The sequence below is a fragment of the Narcine bancroftii genome, chromosome 6 (assembly GCF_036971445.1).
Source record: "Narcine bancroftii isolate sNarBan1 chromosome 6, sNarBan1.hap1, whole genome shotgun sequence".
In the NCBI taxonomy this organism is placed as follows: Eukaryota; Metazoa; Chordata; class Chondrichthyes; order Torpediniformes; family Narcinidae; genus Narcine; species Narcine bancroftii.
Genome location: NC_091474.1, coordinates 51334978 through 51353685, shown reverse-complemented (window position 1 = coordinate 51353685; position 18708 = coordinate 51334978). Strand labels below are relative to the sequence as shown.

At 37.7% G+C, this 18708-nt stretch overlaps 1 protein-coding gene and 1 long non-coding RNA gene across 7 annotated transcripts in view; one reads left to right on the top strand and one right to left on the bottom strand.

Annotated features, from left to right (window-relative positions):
- Window positions 1–18708, bottom strand: part of rfc2 (replication factor C (activator 1) 2) — a 79671-nt gene that overhangs the window by 48954 nt on the left and 12009 nt on the right. For all 6 annotated transcript variants that reach the window (XM_069884970.1, XM_069884967.1, XM_069884966.1 and 3 more), the window contains exon 2: window positions 420–489. In XM_069884970.1, the coding sequence (XP_069741071.1) occupies window positions 420–489 (70 nt within the window). The remainder of the gene's footprint in view (window positions 1–419; window positions 490–18708) is intronic.
- Window positions 1–18708, top strand: part of LOC138736085 (uncharacterized) — a 46197-nt gene that overhangs the window by 23698 nt on the left and 3791 nt on the right. The gene's annotated exons all lie outside the window — the stretch shown is intronic.

The window sequence follows — 18708 nt, the reverse complement described above, 5'->3', positions numbered from 1 at the left end:
TGTTCAATCTGATTTATCCCATGCTAATTTTCACTTGGCTCATGCAATAACCTCAAAATGATAATGTTTGTGATTCTATTTTTAGATGTTGCCGCAAGATGCTCATCATTTCTCAATGGTCTCTGTCCTAGTTCTACCTACGTCATTTGTAGCTATGTGGACCATGATAACTAGTTCCTCTCCTTCCTCAGCCAAAGTAAAGATGTTTGTGCCTTTAAGCCCGAAGACAAGAACCTCTAGGGTCAAGAACAGTTTTTTATTTCCCAAATGCTATCAGGCTCTTGAACCTCCTCTTGTTACACTATGTATTTTTTTTTTACAAAATATCTGTTCAGCTACAGCAAATAAGAATTTTGCTGCATATGCACATTGCAATATGACATGAAACGCAATCCTTCTCAAAAATACGAGAAAACTACCTCCAGTCGACTGACTGTTTCTTCATTCCCCACAACTTCACTCAGTTTCAAAGGTCTGTACTTCTCAACCCTGTTTAAAAATCATAAAAATCCAAGTTAATACACATACCTTGATAAGACAGTCTTGCAATAACTTGATTTAAAATGTTTAAATAAAAATGTAATTGAGCAAGGGAGAATATGCATGCTGATTTTTTTTTAATTCAGTGGTTATACAGTATAAAGAAAAGGAGACTAGAAAGTCTATTGAAAATGCATTGGGTAGAAAGTCAAGAATTTGAAAATGGCACACGAGTCCTCCATGGCTCTTTTGTCATCTCATGCCTCCTCACTAATCACCGCCTAGCATTTAAACCTGAGACCATACATCTACAAATCCTCCCTTACCCAGTCTTTTTAAAAAAAAAATAGACTTTATTCACAATAAATTATTTACAAAGGGAAAACAGTTCAGTCTCCTCTCACCCTTAGATTCGCATCTCCACATTCCATCACTGTACATTGTTACATTCATTTTTATTCGCATCACTGCCACCACTGCAGCACCTTGCCATTACTCCCCCCTGTTGTTTGAGGGGGTTCACCTCAGTCTCAGGCTCTCAATGCCCGGTAATGAGAAGACTTGTCTTTCCTAATGAGGCAATGTTTCACCTGCAAATCTGTAGAAGTCATTTCTGCACCCTCCTGTACATTGGGAAGACTGGGGGAAAATGTTGAGCACCTTCACTCTGTCCACCTCAACACCTAGGATCTCCAAATAGTAAGCCACTTTAATTCCATTTTCCAATCCCACAATGACATGTCTGTTCATTGCTGACTGCACTGCCAAGTTGAATCCATGTATAAGTTAGAACACCTTGGCAGTCTCCAACCAGATGGCATCAACATCGACCTCCAATTTCCAGTAAACACTACCCTCTGATTTCTCTAGTCCCATTCCTCCTTCCCTTTTCCTTTCCCTACCTGGCACAACATCTTTCTTCCTCTAACTCTCCACCTCTTTCTATTCTGACAATGATCTCCAGCCTTCCAGAGTGCACTTTCCTTAGGCCTTAGCCCAATGGTTCTCAACTTTTTTCTTTCCACTCACATCCCACTTTAAGTATTCCCTATGCCATCAGTGCTCTATGATTAGTAAGGGATTGCTTATGGTGGTAAGTGGGTAGAAAGAAAAAGTTTGAAAACCATTCTTTTAATTGTACCTCATTGACTCATTATGTGCACATTTTTATAACTCCAAAGGAAATGGGACAATGACAATTTTTCTCAAGCAAAATAGTTCAGTAACAATTGAGTCTAAAGGAGTAATCCTCCACCTCCCCTTCCCACTCACACACCGCCTTATGCAATCCCTTACCAATCAGAGAACCGATGGCACAGGGATTACTTAAAGTGGTATGTGAGTGGAAAGAAAAAGGTTGAGAACCACTGCCTATCTTACTTTTATTTATTCTCTCCTCCCCTACCCCCTTCCATTTATTCAGACCTGCCCTTTCTTGCTACTCCTGGTGTCAGGTTACATTTTTGGCTGTCTATTGCATTCCATAGATCCTGCCTGATTCACTGCCTACTTCCAGTATTTTGCATGCAACTTCACCTGAATTTTTTCAGAAGACTCAGCAAGTTCCTCCACTTCTCCCATTCTCTACTGAGTTCGAGATTTCCTATTTTACTTCTCTAAATGGCACAGTGCTAAACTGAACTCCTCGAGCCCAGAAAGCAAACTTTCTCCCCATCTAACTCAAGCTCAGTGCCTCATTCAGAAAGAGTAATTATTTGTGCACTCTCTCCTTGTGGTTTTGAACTTAAAAGAGCACCTAAAAGTTGCTGCTTCTTCCCAACCTGCTTTTGGTCACCTCCATTCACTTTTGAGCCTGCTCCTCTTTCGATCTAGATATCAGGGAACAACTTGTACATTTTCCATGCTACCCAGCTCCAGTTACATCGTCATAAAATTTATTGATTTCATAATATTCAATTTACAAAGAGATATTAAGCAGTAATTTGAACGTTAATGTTTAAAAACTGGTTATATTTACAGAAATCAAGAATGTCAGTTAAAAACCAAGGTACTTAACAAATGTCAACACAAGTGTAAATAATAATAAAATATTGTTTTATTAAAAATTTAATGTATTAAAGTAATAAAACATGCATAATGTAGTCTTTTTAGGTATTCTCTGTGAAATATCCAGGATTTTATGGAATCTTCCAGTGGAGTCCAAGAAGGATGATTGCCCCAAGTTAAAAGTTCAAACATTTGAGGCAAAAATTCTCAGAATGTTGAGTTTCTAGAACTTGCTTCCTCAAAAAAAGACAAACAGATTATTTTTGAAACTAGGAACGGGTAGGCTGAACTATCATTTGTAGCAGCCACAATTTTACTGAAAGGCAGACTGAAAAGGCCGCGGTTTCTATTCCTGCTCCAACTCTCAGTATTTTTTTTTCATGTGGTCATGGCAGCAGGGTACATGAGAAACAAGATATCATTGGTGTTCAGATTAATGCAATCCTGGTTAATCCAATCTTAATGGATCCTGTAACACCGTCAGTTCCTGGGTGGTTAATGACAGAGGCCAAAGCGAAGAGTTGATATCTGGAAAGTTCTCCTCTTCATCTGATGAAGACGTTTACTGCAACACATATTGTGTAATCTCTTCAATATGTGATTCTAGTAACACTTCCACGTCAAGCTGGTCTACTTCATCAAATCCAGCCTCATTTAGTGGACTTGACAGCATCTTCTTGGAGTTAAACAAGAATGCTTGCAGACACTGTAATCGAAGTTTACACAAAAATACTGGAGAATGTCAGCAAGTCACGCAGCATTCTTTATGTAGCAAAATTAATGATACATGACCAACGTTTTGGGCCTGAGACCTTCAAAGTACAAACAAAAAGCAGACAGGCAACTGAATAAAATGGTCAGGGGAGAGCAGGGGGAGGAGCAAAGGCAAGGGGTCACAGGTGGATATGGGTAGGCATTCAGAAGAGAAAAAAGATGAGAGGTGATGGGGAGGGGAATAGCTCTCGGAATTGAGACAGAAGGGAGTGAAGAGTAGGAGGAAAGGAGACAGTGATGAGAAAGAAAGGGAGACAGAAGATGGGCCTAACAAAAATCGGAGAAGTCTGTCAGAGAATGCCCAGGAGGAATATTAGATGTTGTTCCTCCAATTTGCGGATGGCCTTGGTTTGGCAGTGGATGAGGCCTTGAACAAACATGCCGGAGTGGGAGTAGGTTGTCGAATTGAAGTGGTTGGGCACTGGAAAGTCCCTGTTTTTGCAGTGAACAAAGCAAAGGTGCTTAATGAAATAATAACAAAATAATCTCTATATCTTTCTTCTTCACCAATGGCGTGGCATATACTTTAAATTATGATCTTCTGACCCAACCATTTCCTTCCTATCCACAGCATTGGGCTTTTGTAACACATGACTCATGTCCAGGGATTACATTTTATTATAATGACTAGCGGTCTATTTTCAGTAGCCAATTGTCTCAATAATTAATTATGAGTGAAACACGACAGGCTGAAGATGTAAAGGTTAAAACCTTGTGTTTTTAATTCTTAGTTAATTTTGTACTTATCTCTTTAAGAAAAAGTATTGTTTGTAGTGTTACCATAGTGACCATGACACAATGTGTCATAATTTCCACGCAGACTAAGAGCTTGCATTTCATTCTTTGACGAACTATGAAGAGAAAGTGAGCTCGAGATCATTTTTTTGAATTCATTTAAAGTTAAATATCATTATATTTTTAAATATAATATATGCTTTGTTTATTCATCATTATGAAAATCTTAATGCGAAGTTATGCAGAATATTTATCCGTTTTATCAACGAATTCAAGCTTCATAAAGCTGCATCTATAAAGTTTGGTTTATTGGATTCAGAAATATTGTCCTCACAATATTTAGGAAATACTATAACCTGGAAAGTATCATCTATATTTTGATTCAAAGAAAATTATAATTGTGTACTTTGGAAGAAAGGCTCGTAAAATTTGTCTGAAAGAACTCAACTTGTTCACAGCAGAGACATTCTCGCTGTAAAATAGAATATTCCAGAAGCCTCTATGAGAATATGTCTGTGAATTGTGCAATTTAAAATTCAGCTAGTCTTGGAAGACACCTGTGACCTTGGAAAGATAAGATACAGCTCTGGTTCGCAGAATCTGGCAGGAGGCCCAGAAGAATGTGTTCTTAAAAGTTATAAACAACCAGAGATAAAGGAGGCTTGTGTGCAGAACAACACAAAGACAATTCAGAGAAATTCTCTTAAAGGGACCATGCAAGATACACATTTGTTTACAGTTCCCAGAAACCAAGATAAGTCAGGAAAAGCCGGGTTGCAGTGTGAAGAAACCAAGATGGTTAAGAAGTCTCCTTGGGCTAAAGACCTCGAGAACAACCCTTCTCAAAGAACTGTTTGGTTGTGAGTTGATCCAGCAAGGCAGACTGACAATGCTTGGCAGGAGGTTGGAGCCAGCCACCATAGAAGAAACTGCTTCAACTACCAAGCAAGAAGAGGACACCATCAAAGCACTGCAGGTCTCATTAGCTGACTTAAAGGTTAGTGGAATGGAACAGATGAACATACATTGCAAAGTCCCACTGGTGCTGAACCCAGCAAAATGCAGAAGATAGAGACTCAATCAGCGGTATCTGAAAGTTCAGATGTGAATCCTAATAGTATTTCCAAGGTTATGAGCACAGGAAGGTCTTCAAAGGTAGCTAGAGCAAGTACAGCTTCACGTGCTTCAAAAATATCCACTAGGGCACAAGCAGACTTGGTTTCGATCTGTGCACAACACGAGTGGTCAGAAAAAAAGATATTTTTGAGGATAAAGAAGCTGAAACGAAGATTCAGCAAGAAGAACAAAATAGATTATTGAAGAGAGAAAAGACTGGAGCTTGAGGAACAACATGCTATGAATATAGTCAAAGCATTAGCTCAGGCTTCTGCAAGATTTATCACTCAAAGTGAAATACCCAAAGGGCTCGCACCTAACCTTCCAGCAGATCAATGGGTACCGCAGCCACAAGAAACAAGGAGACTCGAGCAAGGAGCCACGGTGGCACTGCTAGTGCTCAAATTACAATGGTCAGTCCTATGGAAAGAGCTAGCCACATTCAATCTCTTCATGGCGCACTATATATGAATCTTCCCAAAAGGAGAGTATTTTGAAAAAGTTCAACCATGTGAGTTGATCAACTGATGTCTCTTCGTGTTGCTGAAGAACCAGCAACAAGGATCTCCACCAATGCCATAACTTACATATTCAAAGTCCTACACTGATGACACCAGTGCAAGATCTGTTTGCTAGTTACAATAAGACAACCAGTCACAAGCCATGGTGGACAATATATCAATTACTGCAAAACAAAATGAAATTTCTGCTATGTTAGCGCAGCAACAAGTTCCATTCAGTTTACCTCAGAAGGAAATTCCTGTTTTCAATGGAGATCCATTGCAATTTCTAACTTTCATGAAATCTTTTGAACATCACATTGAAAGTAATACTAAAAACACTAAAGATAGTTTGTATTACCTGGAACAGTAAACTGGAGGAAAGGTGAAGGAGTTAGTAAAAAGTTGCCAAATATATGAATCCAGAACAAGGTTTTAAAAGGACAAAATAATTATTGCATCATCATTATGGTGATGAACATAAAATCACAAGGGCCAACATCGACAAGATTCTTTCTTGGGTCAATAAAATCAGAGGGGAGGGGGACATCATGTGATGTCATGAGGAACACCACACAACCTATTGACGCCCGAGGGATTCACTGAAAAAAGAACAGATCAAGCAAAGTTAAAGTTACAAAAGCTATCTTAAAGTTATATTAAAGTGCTTATCAAAAGAAAAAAAAAAGATGTTGCTGAAAAAGGAAAAAGCACCAAAAGAAAAACAGGAAGAAAGGAAAGATAATTTGGGCCTATTTTATTATCGAAGCAGGCTTCTGAAATTAGATCTGGATCCGTTGGTGAATGCCCTTATTGAAGGACTATCCTCCAGAGGAGGCACTGCAAAGATGGCACCATTGGACTGCATTCCACATGTGCATTGCAGAGGAAAACAAATTCTGAACAGGAGGAGGAGACTTCTCATGTGGAAGAGGACTCAGAGGACTAAGGACATTCAGAAGAAAGATCTAAAGAAAATTAAAAAATGGATAAAATTGAAACTAAAATTGATAGACTTTCTGATACACTGGAGAGTAAATTTTTAACTAGAATTAAAGCAAGTCAGAATAGATATGACTAAATTGATAATGTTTCGCAAAGAGTTGATAAAGTGTAAAATTCAAGATGTACAACATATCTTGGAAAAATAAAGGTCAAATATAAATGAAGATTCAATGACTGATTTGATTTTTATTAATGAAAAATTGTTGAGAAAGTTGACATTTTGAAAAATTACAGAAGGAATAATCTTAAAATTGTGGGGATGTCTGAAGTTAAAGAAGGTCAAGATGTGATCCGATTTTTTTGAAGAATGGATTCCTTAATGTTTGGAGAAGAACATTTTGAGGGTAAGATTCTAATTGAGAGCTCTTAGACCCAAGCCAGGTCCTAACCAGAGACCTCGCTCTATCCTGATTATATTCATAAACTATTGGGATAGAGAGAGGATACTTGGTTTAGCAAAGAGTTAAGAGAACATGGACCTTTGAATTATGAAGGGGAAAAAATTTTTAAATCCAGATTTGAGTCAAACTCTATTGAAGAGAGTTTAATCTGGTTAAGAAGATTTTATATGATAAAGGTTATAGATTTGTTCTCTGTTATCCTGGTACTTTGAAAGTATTTTTGCCAGATCAACAGAATATGGTTTTACAAATCATGTACAGGCTGAAGAATATACGAATAGTTTGTCTAAAACTCAAGTAACAATAGATGATTATTTGTTGAAATATATCAAATGCATATAAAAAGGGGTGTAATTCCCCCTTTTAGTTTGATGGATGAAGAAATTCTCTATGGGGAAGTATTGTTGTTTATACAGAGAAGTTTTTTCCCCCCAGGGGTCAAGGGATGTGTTTGTCGATTTCTGATGGCCATGTGTTTTGTGGTTTAACCATGACCCGCAAAATGGAGGGTGGTAATGCTAGTATCTTCAGCATTTTGAGGAAGGGGGGTTGCTTTATCTTTCTTTTTCTATAATAATTTTTTATAATGTGTTTATCTTGAGTAATTCTGATGTTTTTGGATTGCAGACGTTGTCACTCAGGACCAAATTAATTTGTGGGAATCCTTCCTGGATAGGAGAGATCGATAGAATTTTAAAAAAATGTATAGATAATGAAAATGAATAGAGCAGTTAAAATTTTGAGTTTTAATATTAACGGGATTAATGGGCCCATAAAAAGTAAGAAAATTTTACCCTATATTAAAAAATTGGGAGTAGATATTGCTTTTTTACAAGCGACTCATTTAACGAAAAATAAACACATAAAATTAAAAAGAGATTGGGTAGGCCAGGTAGTTTTTTCTACATTTAATTATAAAGCTAGAAGAGTAGCAATTTTATTTCATAAAAATTTACTGGGAAGATATGCAGTGGTAAATTGTCAAATATTTTCTGAGGAGTGGACTTTGTTAAACATATATGCACCAAATAAAGATGATCAGAAATTTATACAAGATACTTTTTTGAATTTAGCAGATGTTCATGAAAATGTTTTAGTTGGTAGTGATTTTAATTTTTGTTTGGAACCATTGAAGGATAATTTGAGAACTACAGTTAAATCAAAAGTGGTTAAAATATTGTTAGCTTTAATGAAGGATTTGAAGTTAATTAATATATGGAGAAGGATGCATCCTAAAGATAGGGACTATTCTTTTTATACTAGTAGATTTGATACATATTCCCAAATTTTTTTTTTTTGCTTTCGGCTCAAAATCAACAAGAGTTTTAAATGTTGATTTCTTCTTTTCTTCTTTGGCTTGGCTTCGCGGACGAAGATTTATGGAGGGGGTAAAAAGTCCACGTCAGCTGCAGGCTCGTTTGTGGCTCACAAGTCCGATGCGGGACAGGCAGACACGATTGCAGCGGTTGCAAGGGAAAATTGGTTGGTTGGGGTTGGGTGTTGGGTTTTTCCTCCTTTGCCTTTTGTCAGTGAGGTGGGCTCTGCGGTCTTCTGTCAGTGAGGTAAATTCTTTACTTTTAAAAAGGGTAGATTTTTGTCTTTTATAAGAAAATCTATAGGATTATTTTGTGATACAAATTTGCACTCAACAGAAGATATGTTTTATTATTTGGATTATTAAAGAGGACATATTATAAGATGTATTTCAAAACTTAACAAGGAATATATGAAGGATATAGATAAATTAGAAAAGAAAATAACAATATTGGAAAAAGAAATTCAAAAATCATCTTCCGTGAATAAATATAGAAGTGTGGCAGCGCACAACCTCATGGTTAACTGGCCCCGCTTGTATCGCCATGTGGCGGGGCAGCCATGGGGAAATGGCGTCATCAGAGGTTTCTCTCTGACTCCAGCATCCCTTCCAGCGCCCACCCTGGGCAGCGATTATGATGTCACAATGCACCAGGTGACTGAGCTCATGCTGCCCTTAAAGGGCCAAGCTGAATTTGAATAAAAACAGTCATTAACAACCCTCAACATGGTGACTGTGTTTCTTCCACTGCTCACACCACCACAGAAGATTAATGAATAAGAAATTACAATATAGTATAATGTTAGCATATTGAACAGAGAAAATGATATTATGGTTTCAGCAGAAATACTATGAATTAAGAGAATGATCTCAAACTTTTAGCTTGGCAATTAAAAGCGCAACAATCCTCTCGAACAATTAATGCAATACAACAGAATAACAATGGAGTGACATTTAAACCACAAAATATGTATTTAAGGAATTTTATGAAAAACTATATGCATCTGAATCATTACATGATGAGGAAGCTATAGATGAATATTTGTCACAAATGGTATTACCAAGTTTAACTGAAGTAGGTAAAGATGATTTAGATAGTCCTTTTACTGAATTAGGTTTATGATCCACTTAATTGTTTACAAAATAATAAATCTCCAGCCAGAGATGGGTTCCCAGTTGAATTCTATAAAGAATTTAAAGACAATGACTATTTATGAAGGTAATAGATCAAGCTTTTAAACTGCATTATCTTGCAGAAACTTTTCCACGGTGATAATTATTTCTAAAAAAGATAGAGATCCATTAAAACCAGTTTCATATAGATCTATATCGTTACCAAATTCTTTCTTTGGCTTGGCTTCACTAACGAAGATTTATGGAGGGGTAATGTCCACGTCAGCTGCAGGCTCGTTTATGGCTGACAAGTCCGATGCGGGACAGGCAGACACAGTTGCAGCGGTTGCAAGGGAAAATTGGTTGGTTGGGGTTGGGTGTTGGGTTTTTCCTCCTTTGTCTTTTGTCAGTGAGGTGGGCTCTGAGGTCTTCTTCAAAGGAGGTTGCTGCCCGCCGAACTGTGAGGCGCCAAGATGCACGATTTGAGGCGATATCAGCCTACTGGCAGTGGTCAATGTGGCAGGCACCAAGAGATTTCTTTAGGCAGTCCTTGTACCTCTTCTTTGGTGCACCTCTGTCACAGTGGCCAGTGGAGAGCTCGCCATATAACACGATCTTGGGAAGGCGATGGTTCTCCATTCTGGAGACGTGACCTACCCAGCGCAGTTGGATCTTCAGCAGCGTGGATTCGATGCTCTCGGCCTCTGCCATCTCAAGTACTTTGATGTTAGCGATGAAGTCGCTCCAATGAATGTTGAGGATGGAGCGGAGACAACGCTGGTGGAAGTGTTCTAGGAGCCGTAGGTGATGCCGGTAGAGGACACCTGATTCGGAGCCGAACAGGAGTGTGGGTATGACAACGGCTCTGTATACGCTAATCTTTGTGAGGTTTTTCAGTTGGTTGTTTTTCCAGACTCTTTTGTGTAGTCTTCCAAAGGCGCTATTTACCTTGGCGAGTCTGTTGTCTATCTCGTTACCAAATATTGATGATAAAATTACAGCAAAAGTGTTAGCGAATTGGATTAATTATTATTTTGCTGAATTAACAAATATAGACCTGACAGGTTTCGTTAAAAATAGATCAACTTCGGAAAATATAGTAAGGCTATTAAGTATCATTTTGTGCAGAGGAAAAAAAGATTTGAGTGTAACAGTGGATTTAGAGGCAAAAAAAAGCTTTGGATAGGTTAGAATGGGATTTTTTAAGTTCTTGAGTAAATTTGGCTTTGGTTTGAATTTTATAAATTGGATTAAGGCATTATATAGAAATCCTAAAGATAAGATAATAACAAATGGACAGATGTCTCAATCTTTTATTTCAACTAGATTTAGTAGACAAGGATGTCCACTACAATGTGGATAAATGTGAGGTTATCCACTTTGGTAATACAAACCGGAGGGCAGATTACTATTTGAATGGCAATGGATTAAGAGATGGGGAAGTGCAGAGAGACCTAGGGGTACTTGTACACCAGTCTCTGAAGGCGAGCATGCAGGTACAGCAGGCGGTTAAAAAGGCAAATGGTATGTTGGCCTTCATATCAAGAGGGTTTGAGTATAGGAACAAGGATACCTTACTGCAGCTGTACAGGGCCTTGGTGAGACCACACCTGGAGTATTGTGTGCAGTTTTGGTCACCTTATCTAAGGAAGGATGTTCTTGCATTGGAGAGAGTGCAGAGGCGATTCACCAGGCTGATACCTGGAATGACTTATGAGGAAAGATTGCGCAAATTGGGATTGTACTCGCTGGAGTTTAGAAGATTGAGAGGGGATCTCATAGAGACCTATAAAATTCTGGCAGGACTGGACAGAATGGATGCAGATGGGATGTTACCAATGATGGGAAAATCCAGAACCCGGGGCCATGGTTTGAGGATAATAGGCAAACCATTTAGGACCGAGATGAGGAGGAATTTCTTTACCCAGAGGGTGGTGAATCTGTGGAATTCATTGCCACAGAGGGCAGTAGAGGCAGATTCATTAAATATATTTAAGAGGGAATTAGATACATTTCTTCAGTCTTTGGCTTGGCTTCGCGGACGAAGATTTATGGAGGGGGTAAAAAGTCCACGTCAGCTGCAGGCTCGTTTGTGGCTGACCAGTCCGATGCGGGACAGGCAGACACGATTGCAGCGGTTGCAAGGGAAAATTGGTTGGTTGGGGTTGGGTGTTGGGTTTTTCCTCCTTTGCCTTTTGTCAGTGAGGTGGGCTCTGCGGTCTTCTTCAAAGGAGGCTGCTGCCCGCCAAACTGTGAGGCGCCAAGATGCACGGTTTGAGGCGTTATCAGCCCACTGGCGGTGGTCAATGTGGCAGGCACCAAGAGATTTCTTTAGGCAGTCCTTGTACCTTTTCTTTGGTGCACCTCTGTCACGGTGGCCAGTGGAGAGCTCGCCATATAATACGATCTTGGGAAGGCGATGGTCCTCCATTCTGGAGACGTGACCCATCCAGCGCAGCTGGATCTTCAGCAGCGTGGACTCGATGCTGTCGACCTCTGCCATCTCGAGTACCTCGACGTTAGGGGTGTGAGCGCTCCAATGGATGTTGAGGATGGAGCGGAGACAACGCTGGTGGAAGCGTTCTAGGAGCCGTAGGTGGTGCCGGTAGAGGACCCATGATTCGGAGCCGAACAGGAGTGTGGGTATGACAACGGCTCTGTATACGCTTATCTTTGTGAGGTTTTTCAGTTGGTTGTTTTTCCAGACTCTTTTGTGTAGTCTTCCAAAGGCGCTATTTGCCTTGGCGAGTCTGTTGTCTATCTCATTGTCGATCCTTGCATCTGATGAAATGGTGCAGCCGAGATAGGTAAACTGGTTGACCATTTTGAGTTTTGTGTGCCCGATGGAGATGTGGGGGGGCTGGTAGTCATGGTGGGGAGCTGGCTGATGGAGGACCTCAGTTTTCTTCAGGCTGACTTCCAGGCCAAACATTTTGGCAGTTTCCGCAAAGCAGGACGTCAAGCGCTGAAGAGCTGGCTCTGAATGGGCAACTAAAGCGGCATCATCTGCAAAGAGTAGTTCACGGACAAGTTTCTCTTGTGTCTTGGTGTGAGCTTGCAGGCGCCTCAGATTGAAGAGACTGCCATCCATGCGGTACCGGATGTAAACAGCGTCTTCATTGTTGGGGTCTTTCATGGCTTGGTTCAGCATCATGCTGAAGAAGATTGAAAAGAGGGTTGGTGCGAGAACACAGCCTTGCTTCACGCCATTGTTAATGGAGAAGGGTTCAGAGAGCTCATTGCTGTATCTGACCCGACCTTGTTGGTTTTCGTGCAGTTGGATAATCATGTTGAGGAACTTTGGGGGACATCCGATGCGCTCTAGTATTTGCCAAAGCCCTTTCCTGCTCACGGTGTCGAAGGCTTTGGTGAGGTCAACAAAGGTGATGTAGAGTCCTTTGTTTTGTTCTCTGCACTTTTCTTGGAGCTGTCTGAGGGCAAAGACCATGTCAGTGGTTCCTCTGTTTGCGCGAAAGCCGCACTGTGATTCTGGGTATATTTCTTCAGTATAAGGGTATTAAAGGTTAAGGAGAGAAGGCGGGGACGGGGTACTGAACTTTAAGATCAGCCATGATCTCGTTGAATGGCGGAGCAGGCTCGAAGGGTCGAATGACCTGCTCCTATCTTCTATGTTTATCACCAGCTTTGTTTGCTTTAGCTATAGAGCCATTAGCACAAGATTCGAGATGATCGACAGTTGAAAGGGCTTGTAATAAGTCAGACCGTACATAAAATTAGTTTATTTACTGATGTATTAGTTTATTTAACTCAGCCACAATTGTCATTACCAAGACTTTATAGTCAGCTGTTAGAATATGGGAAAGTTTCAGAATATAAAATAAACTGGGATAAAAGTGAAGTAATGTAATCGGTACAAGAAGAATATTCACAATGCGAAAAAGTTGAATTTAAGTGGATAGATACGATTAAATATTTAGGTATATGTATTAATAATAACATGAAAAAATTATATAACATATCCAAATATTTAAGAAGATAGGTGAAGATTTAAAGAAATAGGTAAATTTGCCTATTACTTTAATTGGAAGAGTTAAATGTATTAAAATGAACATTTTTTTGAGAATTCAATATCTATTTCAGACTTTACCCATTTCTATATCTCAAAAATGTTTTCAAAATTTAAATAAACAAATTAAGAAATTTCTTTGGAAAGGAAAAATGATAAGAGTGTCATTAGAAAGTTAACATGGAAGTACAAACAAGGAGGATTACAACTTCCCAATTTCAAGAATTATTATAAGGCAGCACAATTAAGATGTATTGTCTCTTTGTTTGTAAAAACTAAACCATCTTGGGTGGAAATAAAACTGGAGAAACTATATCTGAACAATTTAATTATAAATGGGAACCAAAATTAAATAACAATGGATAAAGATGCTCCGATATTAAAACATTTGCTTAATATTTGGAATAAAGTTACGTTAGAAATTGATGGAAATCTTTTATCGTTAAAAATGCCATTAATTAATCCTCTCTTAATTTTCTCAAAAGATAATCTCTTTTTAAATATTTGGAATAATAAAATAATCTCAAAATTGGGATATTGTTATGACAATGATATATTAATGTCATTTGATCAATTAAAAATTAAATACAATATTCCTTGTAATAAATTATTTTGTTATTTTTAATTAAGAGCCAATTTAAGAGAAAAATTAGGATCTGATATGATTCTAAAAAATCTTACAGATTTATAACAAATTATAGTTCATGAAATGACTAAAAGGTTTATTTTAATAGCATATATGTTGTTACAAGAACAAACACCTAAAGTAGGTTTGCTTAATTAAAAAGAAAAATAGGAACTAGATTTAAATATAACAATAGATCAGCAGGTCTGGTAAGATTTATGTAAAGAAGTTGTGTCTAATAGTATTAATGTAAGATATAGGTTAGTCCATTATAATTTTTTACATCAATTGTGTATTACACCTCAGAAATTGAATAGATTGAAAATATCAGACCAATGTTCTAGATGTGGAAAAGAAGTTGGAACTTTTCTTTACTCTTAAGGTTAATTCTTTTTAGGTGTCTGTAAGTTTCTACAACAAACTACTGGTGTTGCTTTTCCGTTAAATCCTGAATTATTATTGTTAAAATTTTTTGATAATATTACTCCTAAATTACCTTTTTCATATTTTCAATTGAAATTTGTTAGCTTTAGTAGTAACAAAGAAATGTATCGCTATTACATGAAAATCAGATGTTTCATTAACATATTAAAGATGGCATAAAGCGCACATGTCAAACTCAGGCCCGCGGGCCAAATTTGGCCCGTGATATAATTATATTTGGCCCGCAAGATCATATCAAATATATATTAGAGCTGGCCCGCTGGCCGCGGCGCCAGTATAGCGCATGCACAGCTAATACTACAAATCCCAGAATGCTTTGCAAATGCATTGGCACCGGCCCGTCAACCCGCTAATCGCCTTCACCTCCTCTCTTTACTTTCATTAGCATCTGCGACCTGTCGTCTAACTCACATGTAATAAACCCCTTACGAAAAATGGCCAAACGAAAGACAGAAAACAGGACCTTTCAACACAGGTGGGAGGCAGACTATATGTTCATCATTTTAAAAGACAAACCTGTTTGTCATTGAAGCAAGTTGTTATTTTTTTGACTTGTTGGTTTGTGAAAAAAAATACATTTAAAAGGAGCTTAAAGGCTATAGAGAAATATTATTTATTGAATATTTTATTTCTCATTTGTTAATGTTTCTTCTGGAAAGTTTAACCAAAACTATTATGAAACATTTATTTTAACAAGAAAAAGTTTAACATTACATAGAGAAAACATGCAGATGTTGTTGAAAATTTTCAATAAATATTTAGTTTGGCCCACGACTTAGTCCAAGTTTTTAATTTTGGCCCTCTGTGAATTTGAGTTTGAGACCCCTGGCATAGAAAGATTCAAATTTGTATTCCTTTAGAAAAAAATTACTTATAATTTAAGGGGTATATATTCTATACTTTTGCAAATTTGAAGCTTGTATTCTAGAATGATGAGATTAAAATAATATTTTTTTTTTATTTTCAATCCTCCTGACCAGTGAAGTTTTCCCTAAATGATTAATTACTTTTGGTGGCTATTTTTCAGGATCCTTGAGTGTCATCTGAAGCAATCCAAATTATTATTTAGCTATTTTATTATGTATTTTATATTTAGATTAGTTTAGGATGGGGTTAGGGTTTTTTTTTAAGTTCTCAGTTTTAGTTTTAGTAGTATTCTTTTGCTTTTTCCATCTTTTCTTTTCATATATTTTCAACATATATTTATAAACAATGTAATATGATTTGTTATTGTTTGTTATAATTATCATATATATGTTGATTTAAATATTAAAAAAAATCAACGGACACAAAGGCTTTACAAACATATGCACACTTTCTGAGAGCAATGGGAAGCAGTGTACATTTGCAAGAGCTGAATTTGTTTGCTAATTTGTTGGTTATTGTCAATAAATTACCTTATGAGGGAATTATGGAGAACCAAAGTTGCAGAGCTTAAAATTATTCCTGGAAGGGATGCCACTTTTGAGGATGTTGTACAATTCTTGGAATGGCATGTATATGTTTACACCATACCGGCTTTTGGAAATATTAAGGATACTTCAAGTTCCTAAAGATGTAAAGAAGTCTAAATAATTGTCTCAACAGAAACCAAAGGAAAGTACCTTTCTTACTGCTGTGTCAGATACAAGCACAAGAAAGAACAAGGAAACAAAGGAAAAGGAAGATTAGATTATTCAGGAAAGCTGATTATATTGCAAAGATAAGCATGCTTTAGAATGATGTTTACGATTGGAGAAAAAGTCACTTGATGAGAAATTAACCTTTTTTAAGAAGAATGGAATATGTTTCAGTTGCTTCTGTAAAGGTTGCATCAGCAAAACTTGTAATAAGTGACTCAGTTGCGATATATGCAGTTTAAATCCTCCCAAGTTACTACAGACTCAACAAAGTAAAGTTGAGAAGCAAGTCAAACAATCTGAATCCAAGACTAATGTGACAGTCAAAGAGAATGCTTCAGCTTTGGTTCAAACAGTCTTACTGGGGCTGGTAAAAATGCTCTCTCAATAGTTCCTGTGCAGGTTAAAGCTAAAATACTGATGACCTACGTATTTCTTGATTCTGGAAGTACTGCATCATTTTGGACTGTAGAATTAATGAATAAACAATCTTCTTGATAAAATATCACAGATCTTGTTGAAGACTATGAATGATGAAAATAACATTGAAACTAATAGTTTCAGGTTTACAGATTGCCAAATTGAATAGCAATGAATTTTGCGATCTTCCAAGTGTATATACTCAGAAGACTATGCCTGTGAATAAGAAGAATATTCCCTATCAGGAAGATATCAAACAGTGGGATCATTGTTTACCCAAGATTGATGCTAAAATCAAGATGTTAATTGGATTAGATGAACCAAAATATATCAAACCTCGAAGTAATAACAAGTCAAAATGACAGACCTTACCTTGAGAACGTTGCTTGGATGGACAATTAACAGACCATTAGGAGGAAAAATGAATAATGATCAGGAGTCATCAAATTTTAGCAGTCAAACTTAATGATCTGCGGGAACAGTTTAAAATTGATTTTCCTGAATGTCTCATTCAAGAACCATCGAAGGAGGACAAGCAGTTTCCGGATTTAATTTCAAATTTTGTTAAATATGTTGATGGTCATTACCGTATAGCATTACCTTTGAAGAAAAGAGAAATTTGTACGCCAGGTAATAAAATAATTGCAGGACAGCGTATGCTAAATTTGAGGAGAAAATTCAAGAGAAATTCTTCCTTTCATTTGGAATATACCAATGTCATGTTGGATATGACATTTAAGGGTTATGTAGAAAAGGTATCAGAAGATATCTTGGAACTTAAAATGGTATTTAACTCATCATGAAGTTATATATCCACAAAAGTAGTATTTGATTGTGGAGCATCATTTCAAGGAGTTTCATTGAATTCTCAACTTTTATAAGGTCCAGACTTAACCAGTACTTTAATAGGCATCCTGATAAGATTTTGTAAAGAGCCTATTATAATTGCTGCAGATATTGAAGCGGTTTCATCAAGTGAAAGTACCATGAGAAGATCGTGATTTTCTACAATTGTTATAGTGACCTAATGGCAATTACAGTAAAGATATAACTGAATAAGAATGACAGTTCATTTATTTGGAGCAACTTCGCCACCGAGTTGTGCAAATTTTGCTCTTAGGAAATGTGCTGAAGATAATGAGGAGCAATTTAGTTCTCAACCTATAAACATCATCAGAAATAATTTCTATGTTGATGATTGTCTTACTGTAATGGAAGATTCTAACCTGTTTTTTTAAACTTGCAGCTCTGGGTTCTGCAAGGCTGAGAACCTCCTTGTGTTTTAGAATCAGCAGACATAAGCTAAATAACACCAAGGGGCCAGAGATGCAGTTATCTGACGAAAGGACATCTGTGTACCAAGAACATTTAATCTTCCTGCTTGTTTTGGTCACAGACTGTCAGAGGCCAAGCCTTGATGCAAAATAAACCATTGTATTCAAAGTGATAAGCTGAAAATTATGTTATTCGTTAGCTTGCTTGCTTATCTTTCTTGCTGTGAATAGGTGCTTGGGTAAGTAGTTTTTGGGTAATATAAGCCATGGTCACGCTGCTGAAGTTTGAGACTCTCCGAGAGGTGGCAACATCTCTCAGCAAGAAGAAGAACTTCTGGAGTCCAGCCAACGTCCCAGTCAGGGGAGGTGGAGAAGCAGCTACCGGCGCTCTGACAACCTACTACAAGTGTAAAGTCGTTGCCTCGCTTCGGCAGTTGGGACCAGTCCAAGCGTTGATAAGTATAGTTGGGAAGGGCTTGCATATTGTAGTGTGAAATCAGCTTTTGAATTTGTAAAAAACATTTGTATAAACTGAACTGCTCTCGGTGTGAGTGTCTATTTTCTTTCGGTAGCTCAAACACTGTGACCAATCTAAAACAAACAAAATGAGAGGTATAAGTTTACCAAGACAATTGGCGCAGCGAGCAGGGTTGGTCTCAAGATGTTTCGCTGAAAGAAAGAGGTGAGCCCTGAGCAGTTCTTGATTCCTGGATGGACTTCCAAAGACGATGGGTTTGGCATGTTGGCCAATACTCTGTCTTTGTTGGGACCACCCATTAGTTGGGATGAGAAGTTAGATTCATCAAATGCACCTCTGGGAGAGCGGGTTGCCACTCTCCTTCGAGAAAGTAAA